Raw genomic sequence first — 14,548 nt, forward strand, 5'->3', positions numbered from 1 at the left:
CTCCCTCCCTCCCTCCCTCCCTCCCTCCCTCCCTCCCTCCCTCCCTCCCTCCTTCCTTCCTTCCTTCCTTCCTTCCTTCCTTCCTTCCTTCCTTCCTTCCTTCCTTCCTTCCTTCCTCTTTCTGCCATACCCTGCAGTGCTCATGGCTTACTCCTAGCTCTGCCACTCAGGGAACTCAATGATCACTCCTGGTGCCTTCGGGGGACCATGTGACTTGCAGATGTGTGAAAAAGCAAACATCCTACCCTAAGTCCTATCTTTCCAGCTCTTGGAGGAAATAGTTTCCGGTGAGTTCTAGCTATATTAAAGACGAGTGTAGGGGCCGGGCGTAAGGTGCCTGCCTTGCCTGTGCTAGCCTTGGACGGACTGCGGTTCGATCCCCCGGTGTCCCATATGGTCCCCCAAGCCAGGAGCAACTTCTGAGCGCATAGCCAGGAGTAACCCCTGAGCATTACCGGGTGTGGCCCCCCCCCAAAAAAAAAAAAAAAAAAAAAGAACGACGAGTGTATAAGTCAGAGCTGGGGGGAGTGTCCCTCCAGCACACCCCCCCCCCCAATGGAGACTGGACTTCAACGCATCACATCTTTGAACCCATCATAATTTATTAGGCCTTGATACAAAATTGTGTGCAATAGAAGCAGGTATGTGGGGCAAACCCCAGGCGCGCAATCATGCCTTCCCCACGCCTTTCTCTGCTTCTGCCTGCACAGATCCGGTTAAGAGGGGCGAATTGGGGAGCCATGGGGGGATGTGGGGGGGGGGTCATGCTCAGCGTGCAAGCACTCTCAGCTGGAAAGGCCGCGGCAGGTTGCCCAGGCCGGAGCTGAGCGGGGTCAGGTCGATGTCCTCGGGCGCCCCCAGCGGCTGCAGCGTGAAGCTCTGCAGGATGGCCGTGAGGTAGAGGAACAGCTCCATGCGGGCCAGGGACTCCCCCAGACACAGGCGGCGGCCTACAAGGCAAAAAGGAGGTGCGCTGGGTCCCTCATCCCTCGCCTTTCCGGAGGCAAACGCAAAACGTTCTGGACTCCCACCCCTCTAGGAGTCGGAAAAGGGCTTTTAGAGCCAATCTTTTAAAGCAATGCAGGGAGCTAGCTGGCTTTGCAACCAGATAATCTGAGTTTGATCCCCGGAATCCCATATGGTCCCCCGAACCTGCCTAGAGTGATTTCTGAGTGCAGATCACCGGCATCCCATGTGGTCCCCCAAGTCTGCTAGGAGTAATCTTTTTCTTTTTCTTCTTTGAAAGAGGGAGGGACAGAAGGAATGAATGAGGGAGGGAAAGGAAAAAGAGGAAAGGAGGAAAGGAAGGAGGGAGGAAGGAAAGAAGGAAGTAAAGAGGAAGTAAAAAGGAAGTGAGGAAAGGAGGAAGGAAAGGAGGGAAGAAGGAAAAGAAAGAAGAAAGGAGAAAAGAAGGGAAGAAGGAAAAGAAAGAAGAAAGGAGAAAAGAAGGGAAGGAAAAGAAAGAAGAAAGGAGAAAAGGGAAGAAGGAAAAGAAAGAAGAAAGGAGAAAAGAAGGGAAGAAGGAAAAGAAAGAAGAAAGGAAAAAAGGAGGGAGGGAGGGAAGAAGGAAAGGAAGGAACCAGGAATAATACTTGACTACAGAACCAGGAGTAATCCCTGAGCATCAGCTATAGGTGGTTCAACTTCTTCAGTGCCCCCCAAAAGCAAAGAGTGGGTTGTAGTAACATGCAGGTTCCAATTCTAGCTCTGCCTATAGCATTTTTTTTTTTGGTGGTGGTTGTTCTTGGCCATATTCAGCGATGCTCAGAGCTTACTCCTGATCTGTGCTCATGGATCACTCCTGGTGGGCTCAGGGGCTAAGGGATGCCGGAGATCGAACCCTGGTTGTCCACATGCAAGGCCATTCCCTCTGCCAGTAGTATTTTTGTAATCTTGGGCAAGCCATCATTTCTGGATCAATAGAAAGGGGTCAGGTAGAGAGTCCAGGGATGTATGCCTGGCCAGTACAATGACTCGAGAGGGATCCCTAACAACTCCCTGCAGGGTGTGGTAGGTGACCCCCAAACTCCCCTGGATCCTAGCAGCCCCACATTACTAGGCACTAGCACTGAACTGTGTGTGTGTGTGTGTGTGTGTGTGTGTGTGTGTGTGTGTGGTTAGTAAGTATTGCTGGGAGTAATCCCTGACCATTGCTTGAGAGCACCCCATGGGGAATTCTTAGGTTGTTGTGGCTGGCAATGCAAGTATGAGAGAGAATATAATGGCTATATAGGTCTCACTATAGGTACAATTAAAGTTTATACTGCTACTAATTTTTTTTGTTTTGTTTTTGGCCACACCAGGTGACTCTCGGGTTACTCCCGGCTATGTGCTCAGGAATTGCTTCTGGTTTGGGGATCATATGGGACGCCGGGGGATCGAACCACGGTCCGTCCTAGGCTAGCGCGCACAAGGCAGATGCCCTACCGTCCCACTGCTACTAATTTTTAAGAATTATGTGCCCTGTTCTCTTAAGGAGTGCACATTGAGGCACAGAGGAGTGAGTTTATCCGAATCATACAGCTAGGAAACTACAGAGTTAGTTGGAACCTGAGGGTAAAGTTTTGCTTATTGAGTTATTTAGGACTCAAAATAACTTCTCAGAAGCAGCTTCTGGAAGATAATGGACAATAGGTTAAGTCTATTTTATCTATTACATTATATCTATTATACTATACACGCTATATCTAATTATAGCTCCCATTTATTAATTTGGTTCTTTATTGCTTTCTTTCTTTTTCTTGTATTTTTTCCATATTATTGAGTTAATAGGAGCTATATAGTTTTTGGTGAAGAATAGACGAAAACCTAGAAACACTCAACTGCGCCACCTAGGGGAAGAGTGGTAATGGCCAATTTCAAGTTCATTCATAACGCCTCTTTTTTCCTCCAATTTTGGTGCTGAGGCTTGACTCCTGATTCTATGCTCAGGTAACACTCCTGGAGGGTTTGGGGGATCATAGGGGGTTCCGAGGATTGAATGGGTCTGGCTAAGTGCCTTACCAAAATTTAGCCTGGATATTTTTCCATTTCTTTTACTGTAGAAGCAGAGTGGGGAGGGAGGGAGTATAAATATCTCTGCACACCAAAGGCTGAAGATAGGCAGGAATGATGAAGTGAGAGGTTTGGAGCAGTTGGGACTTGTGGACATAATCAGAAGAAAGTACTGATCTTTTTGCTCTCACCTGCAGAGAAGGGCATGAAGGCAGGGCTCTTCTTGAAGGACTTGTTGTCATCCAGAAAATGCTCAGGGTTGAATTCCTTGGGGGTCACGAACTGGCTGGGATCATAGTGGACTGTGTTAAGAAGTGTGATGACATCCGTGCCCTGCAAGGGTGGAGAGGGAGGACTAGCATCATTTTTGCTTGCTCGCTTGCTTTTCTTTTTGCTTTTTGGGCCACACCGGGTGACGCTCAGGGGTTAGTCCTGGCTCTGTGCTCAGGGGTCATTCCTGCAGGTGCTTAGGGGACCATTTAGGTCAGGATGTCGGGGATCGGACTCAGGTCAGCTGTGTGCAAGGCAAAAGACCTACTGCCGTGCTACTGCTCTTGCCCCAATTATTATTATTATTTTGGTTTCTGAGTCACACGCAGGGATGCTCAGGGTTCCTCCTGGAGGTGCTTGTCGGGGACCTCATGGGGTGCTGGATATCGGACTTAGGACGGCTGGCAGGCGGGACCGGGGTCTCCGGGCCGCACCTTGGGGAGCACGAAGCCGCGGAAGCTGGTGTCCCGGGTGACGCGGTGCGGCAGGTTCATGGGGATGACGTCGGCGAAGCGCTGCACCTCGTGGATCACGGCGTCGGTGTAGGGCATGGCCGCCCGGTCCTCCACCCGGGGCATCCGCGCCCGGCCCACCACGCGGTCGATCTCCTCGTGCACGCGGGCTGGGGAAGGGGCAAGGGGAGGGCGAGGGAGGGAGAGAGGCTGAGCCTGGCGGGAGGAGGCTTTGCCAGCTGGGGGGCTGAGATGGAGGTGGAGGAGCGGGGCGAGAGGTGAACGGGCGGGAAAAGGACCGCGTGGGCGTGGTCACGAATGGGCGTGGCCACAGATGGGCGGGGCACACAGGGCTGTGCCATGATTGGGCGTGGTAAATATGGGCGGGGTCGGTGGCGGGCAGTTTCCGTGTGGTTGGACCACATAGGGCGGGGCCCAGGTGGGCGTGGCAATATGGGCGTGGTTGAACAGGGCGGGGTCATAGGCGGCCGAATTGCTGTGGGCGGGGCCAGCGGCGGCAGTTTCCGTGTGGTGGGGCACTGTGTGGGCGGGGCCATAGACGATCGTGATGATGTGGGCGGGGCCAGCGGCGGGCAGTTTCCGTGTGGGTGGGGCCATGTAGGGCATGACCATATATGGGCTCGGCAGTGTGTGGGCTGGGCGTGGTAAATGTGGGCGGGGCCAGTGGCGGGCAGTTCCGTGTAGGTAGGGCCATATATAGATGGGCGGGTCCGTGTGGGCGGGGCCACAGATGGGCATGACAAGCGAGGGCGGGGTCACCAGGGCGTGACCATATATGGGCATGGGCGGGGCCAGCGGGTGTGGGCGTGGCTCTCGGTGGGCGTGGCTGGCAGGTGGCCTCACCTTGCACCTGGGGGAACTTCATGAGCACCAGGAAGGTGTGCCGCAGCGTGGTGCCCACCGTCTCGGTGCCGCCGAAGAGCAGGTTGTGCGTGGTCATGAGCAGCGTGTCCAAGTAGAAGTGGCTCAGCGGGTCCTGCTTCTCCTAGGGCGCAGGGGAGGGGAGGGAACCCCAGCTTGGGTCGGGATCCCGCAGGCCGCACCCCGGGGGGTTCTTCTCAGTCCCTGGGGGGGGGTGTCCAGCGTGGGATCTAGGCCCGGCTCACCTGGGCCATCTTGTTGAGGAAGCAGTCAATGAAGTCCCGGGGACAGTTGGGGTCCAGCGAGGCCTGGTGTTCCCGGACGATGCGGGCGATGATGTCCTTCATGCGCCCGTAGTTCTTGAAGAGGCGGCGGTGGGGCCCCGGGAACCAGTCCAAGATGCCCGGGAAGATGTTGTAGAACTGGGGGGCGAGGCAGAGTCGGGGGGTCAGTTAGCATGCTCAGAGGTTACTCCTGGCTCTGCGCTCAGGAATTCCTCCCGGTGGTGCTCTGGGGGTCATTTGGGATCGAACCCAATTTCATTGGTGTGCAAAACAAGCACCCTCCCTGCTTCCCTGCTGTACGTACCATCGCTCTGGCCCCTGGTATTTCCTTTCCTACAGTGTGAGTGCCCCCCACCCCACTCTCCTTCCCCACCCCACCCCTAGCTCCCCCAGTTTCTGACCTCTCCCCAGGGGCTGCTCATGATCTGGAAGTTGTCGTTGATGAGGCGGATGATGGTGAGCAGACGGTCGTCGTCGTAGTCGAAGCGGCTGCCGAAGAGCACGGAGCAGATGATGTTGGACACTGAGCGGCTCAGCACGAAGGTGGGGTCGAAGGGCTCACCTGAGGGGCAGGACAGGACCAGGTGAGGGTGGAGGCTCGGCACCCCAAAGGAGGGCAGTGAGGCTGATACCAGCAAGACCTCAGCGTGGCCAGCACCTGGGACCACCCAGGTCCCAACTCTCAACTCTGGAAATCTCTCTGTCTCTGTCTCTCTCTGTCTCTTTCTCTGTCTCTCTGCCTCTCTCTCTCTGTCTCTGTCTGTCTCTGTCTCTGCCTCTGTCTCTCTCTGTCTCTCTCTGTCTCTGTCTCTCTGTCTCTGTCTCTGTCTCTCTGTCTCTCTCTGTCTCTGTCTCTCTGTCTCTCTCTCTCTCTGTCTCTGTCTCTCTGTCTCTCTGTCTCTCTCTGTCTCTCTGTCTCTCTTCCTGGCCCCTTTCTCTTTTGCTTTTGTGTTTAGAACACAACCAATGATGCTCAGGGATTATTCCTGGCTCAGAGCTCAGGAATTATTCCTGGTGGTGCTCAGGGATGCAGGATGGCTCCATGCAAGGCAAGCACCATCCACACTGTAGTATTTATTGCTCCAATTCTACCTGCCTCCCTCTCTCTGGTTTTTGGGCCTTACCTAGCTTTGTGCTCAGGAATTGCTACTCCTGGCAGGTCTGGGGATCATATGGATGCCAGGAAAGGAACTCGAGTTAGCTGCTGCAAGACAAATGCCCTCCCGCTGTGCTATAGCTCCGGCCTCCTGCCTTCATTGTCTCTTGAATACACACCTCACCCCTTTTCTCCCCTCACATCTTTCCAATTAAGTTAAAAATAGTATGTGGCAAGGTAGTAGTGGAAACACAACATCCTGCATTATTATTACTTGGCCATCAGGAAGCGCGCACAATACAAAGTCTGCACAGGATGTAACGCCGGAGTATAGCACAGTGTGTAGGGCGTTTGCCTTGCACGCGGCCGACCTGGGGCCAACAGGGCTTTGATCTCTGGCATCCCACATGGTCCCTCGAGCCTTCCAGGAACTATTCTAAGCACAGAGCCAGGACTAACCCTTGAATGTCACCGGGTGTGGCCCAACCTCTTCCCCCAAAGGATATAACGGGACCCAGTGTCACACGTAGTACCCTAGTGCAGGATAGTCGCACCCTGCTGGAATACACAGAGACACAACACTTAACATTCAGCAGTCAGCCATAAACAGCCAACAGTCACGACTGCACATGGCCCTGGAGCCCTGGCACGACAGTGTGGAGCTGAACTTGGGCTCTGGGCACTGAGGGTTGGTGCTCCATTCCTTTGGGCTACCTCTATGCCCTAGTCTTCCTCTACCCCCAGTTAGGGCATCTGTGTGTGCAGACCTGACCACTGGACATAGATCAGGGACATTGGGACCAGAGGGATAGCATAGTGTAAAGTGCCTCACATGTGGCCAACTGGGACAGACCCGGGTTCAATCCCTGGCAGCCCATATGTTGCCCCAAGCCTGCCAAGAGTGATTTATGAGTGCAGAGCCAGGAGTAACCACTGAGTGTCTCCAGGTGTGGCCCAAAAATCAAAAAAAAAGGGGGGGGGGAATGCTGACCTTCAGTTTTGCGAAGCTCTGCCAGCAGAAAGCTGCCTTCCTCCAGGATCCGCTCCTCGATGCTTCTCTTGCCCATCCCGAAGTTCCTCAGAATCTGGACCGAGAACCTTCTCAGGGCCTTCCACCTCTCCCCATTGGAGAAAGCGATGCCTGCAGAGGAGCCAGTATAGGAAGAGTTAGGGCTCTTGCCTTGCTCTGAGATCCAATCATTGGCATCAGTAAGATCCCACTAGCAACACTAGGGGGCAGTCCTGAGCATAGAGCACTGGAGCAAGGCCAGCTGTGCCCCCCCCCCCTTTAATAAAAAAACAATAATAACAGAATAAGAGAAACAAAACTCATACAATTTCCTGGGACTGACTGAGACAGGCTGGAATGGGGATGGGAGAGAGGTGGGGAACAGTGTTTGCAATGTCGCCTGCCCCCCAGTTCTAGGAAGCACCCTCTTCCCATCCTCACATCTGGACTGGGTGTCTCTGTAGGTTTCCCAGGGGCTTGGGACTTATCCTAACCTGGTCTTGATGAATCTGCTTCTTTTTCCTTCACACACTTTTTTTGGGGGAAGGGGTTTGAGCCACACCCGGCAGCGCTCAGGGCTTACTCCTGGTTCTGCACTTAAAATCATTCCTAGCAGGCTAGGGGGACCAAATGGGATGCCGGGGATTGAACCTGGGTCAGCTGCATGCAAGGCAAAAGTCCTACCCATTGTGTTATCCCTCTGGAATCCCTTCATAAACTTTTACTTTTTTGGGGGGCCACACCCAGCATGGCACTCAGGGTTTACTCCTGGCTCTGTGCTCAGAAATCACTTCTGGCAGGCTCAGGAGGACGATATGGGGTGCTGGGGATTGGACTCAGGTAAGCTACATGTAAGGCAAAGACCCTACCCGCTGTGCTATCACTCTGGCGCCCTCCTCACACACTTCTCATGGATTGGGGTTCTTACTGTTGGGGAGTGGCAGAACTAATTCTACTGGGTGGTCATCATTGTGACCCTGGGACTGTCCAGTGCAAGGTATCAGGCAGGATTCACTGGTGACTGCAGACTTGGTTTTTTTTTTTTTTGTTTGTTTTTGGGCCACACCCAGTGACGCTCAGGGGTTACTCCTGGCTATGCGCTCAGAAGTCGCTCCTGGCTTGGGGGACCATATGGGAAATCGGGGGATCGAACCGAGGTCCGTCCTAGGCTAGCGCAGGCAAGGCAGGCACCCTACCTCTAGCGCCACCACCCGGCCCAATGGGCAGACTTGGATACACCAGACAGATGGGACAAAAACTAAGGGGTTCATGGTGATAGGTGGGGTTCTAGGGGAAGAGTGGGGAATATTGAACCCCCAAAGGTGAGAGTGGCTTTACAAAATGTGACGATAATATAAAACATAAAACATAAGCCTCCAAATGAACATGGAAACACTGGTAGTTTCCCCAGGAACCAGACATAGCCCCTTCTCCCCTTCCCTTTAGTGCCCAAGTTCGTCTTACTTCTAGAACATTCTGCTCTTCACGCCTTGTTCTCCCCCTACCTCTCTGGTACATCCAGTATCCTTTTAAGGGTGTGTGTGTTTGTTTGGGTCAAACCTAATAGGCTATGGTACTTTTTTGTTTTGTAAAAAAAAAGAATCTCTCAAGAGAGAGAAAGGGAGGCTGGAGAGATCGCATGGAGGTAAGGCCTTTGCCTTGCATACAGAAGGTTGGTGGTTCGAATTCCAGCATCCCATACGGTCCCAAGAGCCTGCCAGGAGCAATTTCTGAGCATAGAGCCAGGAGTAACCCCTGAGCACCACTGGATGTGACTCCCAAACTGAAACAAACAATAAAACAGAAGGAGTTAGACCTGTGGCCTGAAGGCTTTTGGCAAGCGAGGGAGTGTTCAGGCATGTGGTTATTCCCCATGTGAAATACCAAACAAACAGAAGTGGACAGTGTGTACATGTGTGTTAGGTGTTTGTACAGATGTTTGTTCTCATTTTTACTTTGTTGTTGCTGGAGATCAAAACCACAGCCATGGGGTCAGAGTGATAGCAAAGTGTATAGGGCATTTTGCCTTGCACATGGCCAGATTGATCCCCGGCCATAGTGTCCCCAGAAGGTTCCTAGAACCTGCCAGGAGTTATTTCTAAGAGTAATCTCTTAGAAATGAGTAACCTCGGGGCCGGCGAGGTGGCGCTAGAGATAAGGTGTCTGCCTTGCAAGCACTAGCCAAGGAAGGACCGCGGTTCGATCCCCCGGCGTCCCATATGGTCCCCCCAAGCCAGGGGAAATTTCTGAGCGCTTAGCCAGGAGTAACCCCTGAGCATCAAACTGGTGTGGCCCGAAAAACCAAAAAAAAAAAAAAAAAAAAAAAAAAAAAGAAATGAGTAACCTCTTAGAAATAACCTCTGAATAACCTCTGAGTGCTGCCAGGTGTGGTCCCCCCCCCATAAAACCCACAGCCACATGGTGCAATGCAATACCCTATGCCAAGCCACCCCCAGCTGTTTTGTTTGTTTTGGCCACAGTGGGTGGTGCCCAGGGGATTCTGCTGCCATGTGCTTGGGGATCACTGCCAATGGCACCCAGGTGACTGTGAGGTGCCAGGGCTGAAGCCTGGGGCTCCTGCAGGTGGAGACTGCTCTTGTCCCCTGGCACTCTCTCCTGGGCCCTGGATGGATGTTTTCTCTGTCTAAGGAACACTTGTGATGTTGACAGATTCCTTGTCTATACCTCCTGGCCTGTCTGGGCAGATCAGTCCAGGAGAAGGGACATGAAGAGGCAGAAGGTGCTCTCTGGGAGGACTTTCTGGGCTATCTGCTGTTTTGATTGCTTTTCTTCTAAATGGAATTTAGACTCAAAGATTTTCAAGCCTTATGGCATCAGGAGATTGATTGGGACTGGACAGGACTAAAGTTAATGAAGTGGTTCCTTAATTGAGTGACATGGAGTGGACTGGAGGGGCCTGAGGCATGGAGTCAGTGCCTTCCCTCTTGTGGTCTCTCTGAGCACACCAAGCTAAAACTGCTCTTTATTTCCCCAGAACCAAATCCACTAGGGTGGGGGAGAGTTGATCCAGGTGGGCTTTTTTTTAGTTTTTGGGCCATATAGGGACCATATAGGACACCGGGATTCGAACCAACCACCTTTGGTCCTGGCTGCTTGCGAGGCAAACGCGCTGTGCTATCTCTCCGCCAGATCCAGGTGGGCTTTTACTTATCAAAGGAAGAGGTTTAAGGTCAAGAGGAAGATGGGGGATGGCCTTTGTTTGGGGTTAATAGCTGGGTGTCATCTTACATTTGGGGATGCCATTAGGGGCCTAATGATACTTTTACTTTGAGTCTGGGGATGGGGATGGAGCTGGGCAGAGGAGACTGACAGGTGGGGATCCGTTTGTGCATGGGGTGGGGGATGGGTTGACATGCTCAGAGCTTGGACTTGGTGATGGTGGAGGGATGAAGGTTGAAAATGGGAACCAATGACGGGCAATGCTTTTGTTTCTTTTTGAGTCACATCCAGCAGCACTCAGGGGTTATTCTTGGCTCTGCACACCAGTGATGGGCAATTTGAGTGGACAGTTGGATTTGAGGAGGGACTGTGACATGCAGATTTAAGGGAAGACTAACATTGACTGGGCTAGGACACCGGGTGGGGTGGGGTTCATTTCCCTGGGAATGAACCTGGCTGTGAGCTGTGGCCTGGGTGACAAACAGGAGGCCAAGTTGAGGCTGAAATGGGGAATTTGGACAGAGGGTTGAGGGGAACACTGGGGGCCAGGACCAGACTAATTTTTCATGTGATTGAGCTGGACATTTGGTTATGAGATGGCACTAAAGGGGATTTTGTGGGCTGCAGACAAGTATTCATTTGGAAGTGTGATTTCAGCTTTTGGTGGGGAAGGTAGGGAAGGTTTGTACCTTTGTCCATCTGGTACACTTGGTGAAAGCAGAGGTCCAAAGTGGCCTCAAAACTGTAGGACAGGGGCCGGAGTGATAGCACAGCAGTAGGGCATTTGCCTTTCACATGGCCAACCTGGGACTGACCCGGGTTCGATTCCCAGCATCTCATATGGTCCCCCAAGCCTGCCAGGAATGATTTCTGAGTACAGAGCCAGGAGTAACCCCTAAAGGCCACCAGGTGTGCCCCCCACACACAAAGAAAACACAAAACACCAATAATAAAACACTATGGGTGGGGCCAGAAAGATGCACTATGAGTAGGGTATTTGTTTTGCATGCGGCCGACCTGGGTTCCATACTAGCATCCCATAGAGTCCCTTGAGCACGGCCAGGAGTGATCCCTCAGTACAGAGTCAAGAGTAAACCCTGAGCATCGCCAAGTATGTCTTTTAAACAAAACCAAAACCAACATAATACCCCCTCCCCAAATACTGTGTGACACTCCCCTCCTTTGGGGGCCAGGCTCACCGTTGCCCTTGGTGAAATTGTAGAAGACGGGGTAGTCCCCACGGCCACTGAACTCCTCGCCTTGGTCCACAAGGGCCTCCTTCACTGTCTGGTAGCCACTGAGCACCACGACCCGCCGCGGTCCCAGGTGCACGGTATACACAGAGCCATATTCCTGGCTCAGCTGTGGGCAGGAAGACAGCCGTGACTTGGGATTCCTGCCAGCCGCCTCCCGTCCCCCACTGGACAGCCCACCTTGGTCAGCGAGCTGAGCATGTCCTGGGAGCGAAGCTGGAGCAGGTTTCCTAGGAGAGGGATTGGTTGGGGGCCGGGGGGCAGCTTGCCCTTGTCCCTGGTCCCCAGCCGGAGGAAGAGGCAGATGAAGGCCAGGAGTAGCAGCAAGATGGCAGTGCTGACACTGTCCATGGTGGCTGCAGGTGGCCCCGGGGCACAGCCAGCTCTTGCCTGGAACGGCTCCTTCTGGAACTGCCTGCCTGGGTGTGGGGACAGGGAGTGAATAGGGGGTGTGATCAGGTATGCCAGGGGATGGGGAAAGAGAGGAAACAGAGTCTTGGGGGCTGGAGCAATAGTGTAGTAACTAGGGTTGACCCAGGTTTGATCCCTGGCATCCCATAAGAGTGATTCCTGAGTGCAGAGCCAGGAGTAACTCCTGAGCATTACAGAGTGTGGCTCAAAAAAACCAAAAATAAAACAAAAACAGAAAAGAAAACAGATGTTCCAGGAGGGAGGGCAATTGCCTTGCATGGAGGCATGATGGCTGGGACCCAGGTTCTAAACTCCAACGCTACTTAGGGTACCCTGATCACAGAGCCAGAGGTCACAGAGACAGAGCTGCTTATCTCCAAGCAGTGCTGGGTATAGTTTCCACAATCAAAAGATAAAACAAGACAGTAAGAGAGAGAAATAGGGGGCTGGAGAGAGAGAGAGCACAGTGGGTAGAGTGTTGAATTTGTAATTGTTTCCCCCTGTGTCATGTATAGACCCCTGTGATCCCTGAGCACAGAGCCAGGAGTAAGCCTTGAGCATTGCCGGGTGTGGCTCCAAAACAAAACAGAACAAGAGTGAGAGAAATGGAGATTCATACAGAGATGTAGGTGAGAGAGAAAAAGAATAGATATCTCAACATTATAGTTATTTGCTTTCCATCCATCATCTCTATCCTCTCTATATCTGCGATCAATCTTTCTGTTTGCTTTTGGGCCACTTCTGGAGGTGCTCAGTGCTTACTCCTGGCTCTGAGCTCTGGCTTCACTCCTGTCAGGACCATAAATGGTGCTGCCATATATATCATATAATGTGTCTGGTAAACAAGCAAGACAAGCCCCTTAGTCCCTTTGCTATCTCTCCAGCTCTATACATCTGTTTTTTTGGGGGGGAACCACACCTGGTGGTGTTTAAGGTTACTCCTGGCTTTGCATTCAGAAATCACTCCTGGCGATGCTGCTTATGGGATGTTGGGGATCGAACCCAGGTCAGTTGTATGCAAGGCAAATGACTCCAAGCTATATTCTCTCCAGCCCTCATCTGCCCTTTCATCTGCCTTCTATCTATTATCTGTCATCCTTCTATCTTCTTTCATTCATCAATACTTACATACCTATTTTCTATCTATATCTATGATGGATCAGGAGACAGAAACAATGATAAAGGGCTGGAGAGAGAGCACAGCGGTAGGGCATTTGCCTTGCATGCAGCAGATCCAGGACAGATGGTGGTTCGAATCCCGGCATCCCATAGGGTCCCCTGAGCTAGCCAGGATTGATTTCTGAATGCAGAGTCAGGAGAAACCCCTGAGCGTCTCTGGGTGTGACCCAAAAACCAAAAACCCAAAAACCCCAAAACCAAAAACAAAAAAATACCCCCCCAAAACATTGATAAAGACTAGGATGAATGGTGACACAGGTAAGTAGGTGAAAGAGAGACAGAGATAGACAGAGACAGAGAGACAGAAAGAAAGAGGAGAGAGAGAAGAGAGGAAGAGAAAGAAGAAAATGCAGAGAATGCAGAGACAGTGGGGAGAAGGACAGATGGATCCAGAGCAGGACGGATAGAGTCAAGCATAGACTGCAGGGTCGTGGGGAGTCACACATAAGAGAGATACCCCGAGAATGAAAGGAATGGGGTGAGAAGTGAATGGAGGCAGTGATCTTGGGGTCACACTCCGGGGCATGCTGCCACCAAGGGGGTGGGTTCACCGTCAAGTGACTGGTGAGGCTTGCAGAGCCCAGAGTCCTGAGTGTCCCTCAAGACTGACCAGCATACTCCCTTCTGCACCGGATCTTTTACCTGCTGCAAGGCTGGGATGGCTGAGGGGGGCGGTCCCGCCGGCTGCTCAGGGAGTCCTGGGCAGAGGCGGGGGCAGCCCTTAAATCATCTCTGTCCACACCCCCGTGACTCCCCCTTTTCTCTAATCCCTCCTCTCTTCCCGCCTTACTTCGCCCACAGCCCTGGGGCTCGGGGCCAGCTGGAAGGTGGCCTGGGTGGAAAAGGCCGCTGGATCCCTCCTCCCCCTCCTGCTGACCCTTTTCAACAAGGGCCACTTGCTGGGAACCCAGCCCTTGGGGAGGACTGACTCCTGGTTTCAGGGCTGATGGATTGTGGGGCGATCCATAGATGCCTTGGGATTTTGGGGCATCAGGCTAACTTTTTGGGGTCTTGTTTCTATGGGCTGCAGGTTGGGGACCTGTGACCCCTGATATTGGCCAGTTTTCTGCAGTTTCTGTGCTTCTGGGGCCCTGGGCTTAGCTTTTTTGGCTGCCTCTGGCTCTGTGACTTTCTCCCTGGGCCCCCCCCCCCCCCTCTGGCCCAGCTCTGTTCTCTTAGGCCCTTCTTTCCATGTGGGATCACCAGGTCTGTCTTAAGCACTCTGTTTCTCAGACTTGGGTTGGTGTGAAAGAATGGAAGGAAAGTTGGGGTGAAAGCCACTCAGGAGGCTTCAGGCCTGGACTTCTGACCCCTCATGCCCTGTGCTCACAGAATCCTCCACACTCCCCTCCTCCCCTTAGACCCCCACCAATTGCTCGCTCAGCTCTGAGCTCCTGCCCAGAAACTGACCTTAGTTACCCAACTCCTGGCCAGGTTCTGGAGGGCAGCATGCCAGGCCTGGCTGGGTCAGGACTCTGGGGCTTGGGGGTGAGGTTGGAGGGGAGATGCCTTGAGGTCAAGGGTCTGCGAGGCAGGTG

General features: G+C 52.9%; 1 protein-coding gene across 1 annotated transcript; it reads right to left on the minus strand.

Moving 5' to 3' along the window:
• Positions 1-758: 758 nt before the first annotated feature.
• LOC126028129 (cytochrome P450 2F3) lies at positions 759-13,662 on the minus strand. The gene is made up of 10 exons (XM_049787179.1): positions 13,653-13,662; positions 11,601-11,839; positions 11,367-11,529; positions 6,970-7,119; positions 5,284-5,444; positions 4,844-5,020; positions 4,581-4,722; positions 3,699-3,886; positions 3,186-3,327; positions 759-950 (listed from the first exon to the last, which is right to left on the minus strand). The coding sequence occupies exons 2-10, from the start codon at positions 11,769-11,771 to the stop codon at positions 769-771; spliced, it is 1,476 nt and encodes a 491-aa protein (XP_049643136.1). The 5' UTR covers positions 11,772-11,839; positions 13,653-13,662; the 3' UTR covers positions 759-768.
• Positions 13,663-14,548: the final 886 nt, after the last annotated feature.

Source organism: Suncus etruscus, chromosome 14 (assembly GCF_024139225.1).
Source record: "Suncus etruscus isolate mSunEtr1 chromosome 14, mSunEtr1.pri.cur, whole genome shotgun sequence".
Lineage (NCBI taxonomy): Eukaryota > Metazoa > Chordata > Mammalia > Eulipotyphla > Soricidae > Suncus > Suncus etruscus.

What these genes read in the sequence shown, in the direction of transcription:
- LOC126028129 (XM_049787179.1), bottom strand. Translation starts at nt 11,771, where the DNA reads ATGGACAGTGTCAGCACTGCCATCTTGCTGCTACTCCTGGCCTTCATC. An exon ending in TCCTCAACAAGATGGCCCAG is followed by an intron (nt 4,723 to 4,843) that starts GTGAGCCGGGCC and finishes CCTGCGCCCTAG; the next exon opens with GAGAAGCAGGACCCGCTGAG. An exon ending in GAAGTTCCCCCAGGTGCAAG is followed by an intron (nt 3,887 to 4,580) that starts GTGAGGCCACCT and finishes CCCCTTCCCCAG; the next exon opens with CCCGCGTGCACGAGGAGATC.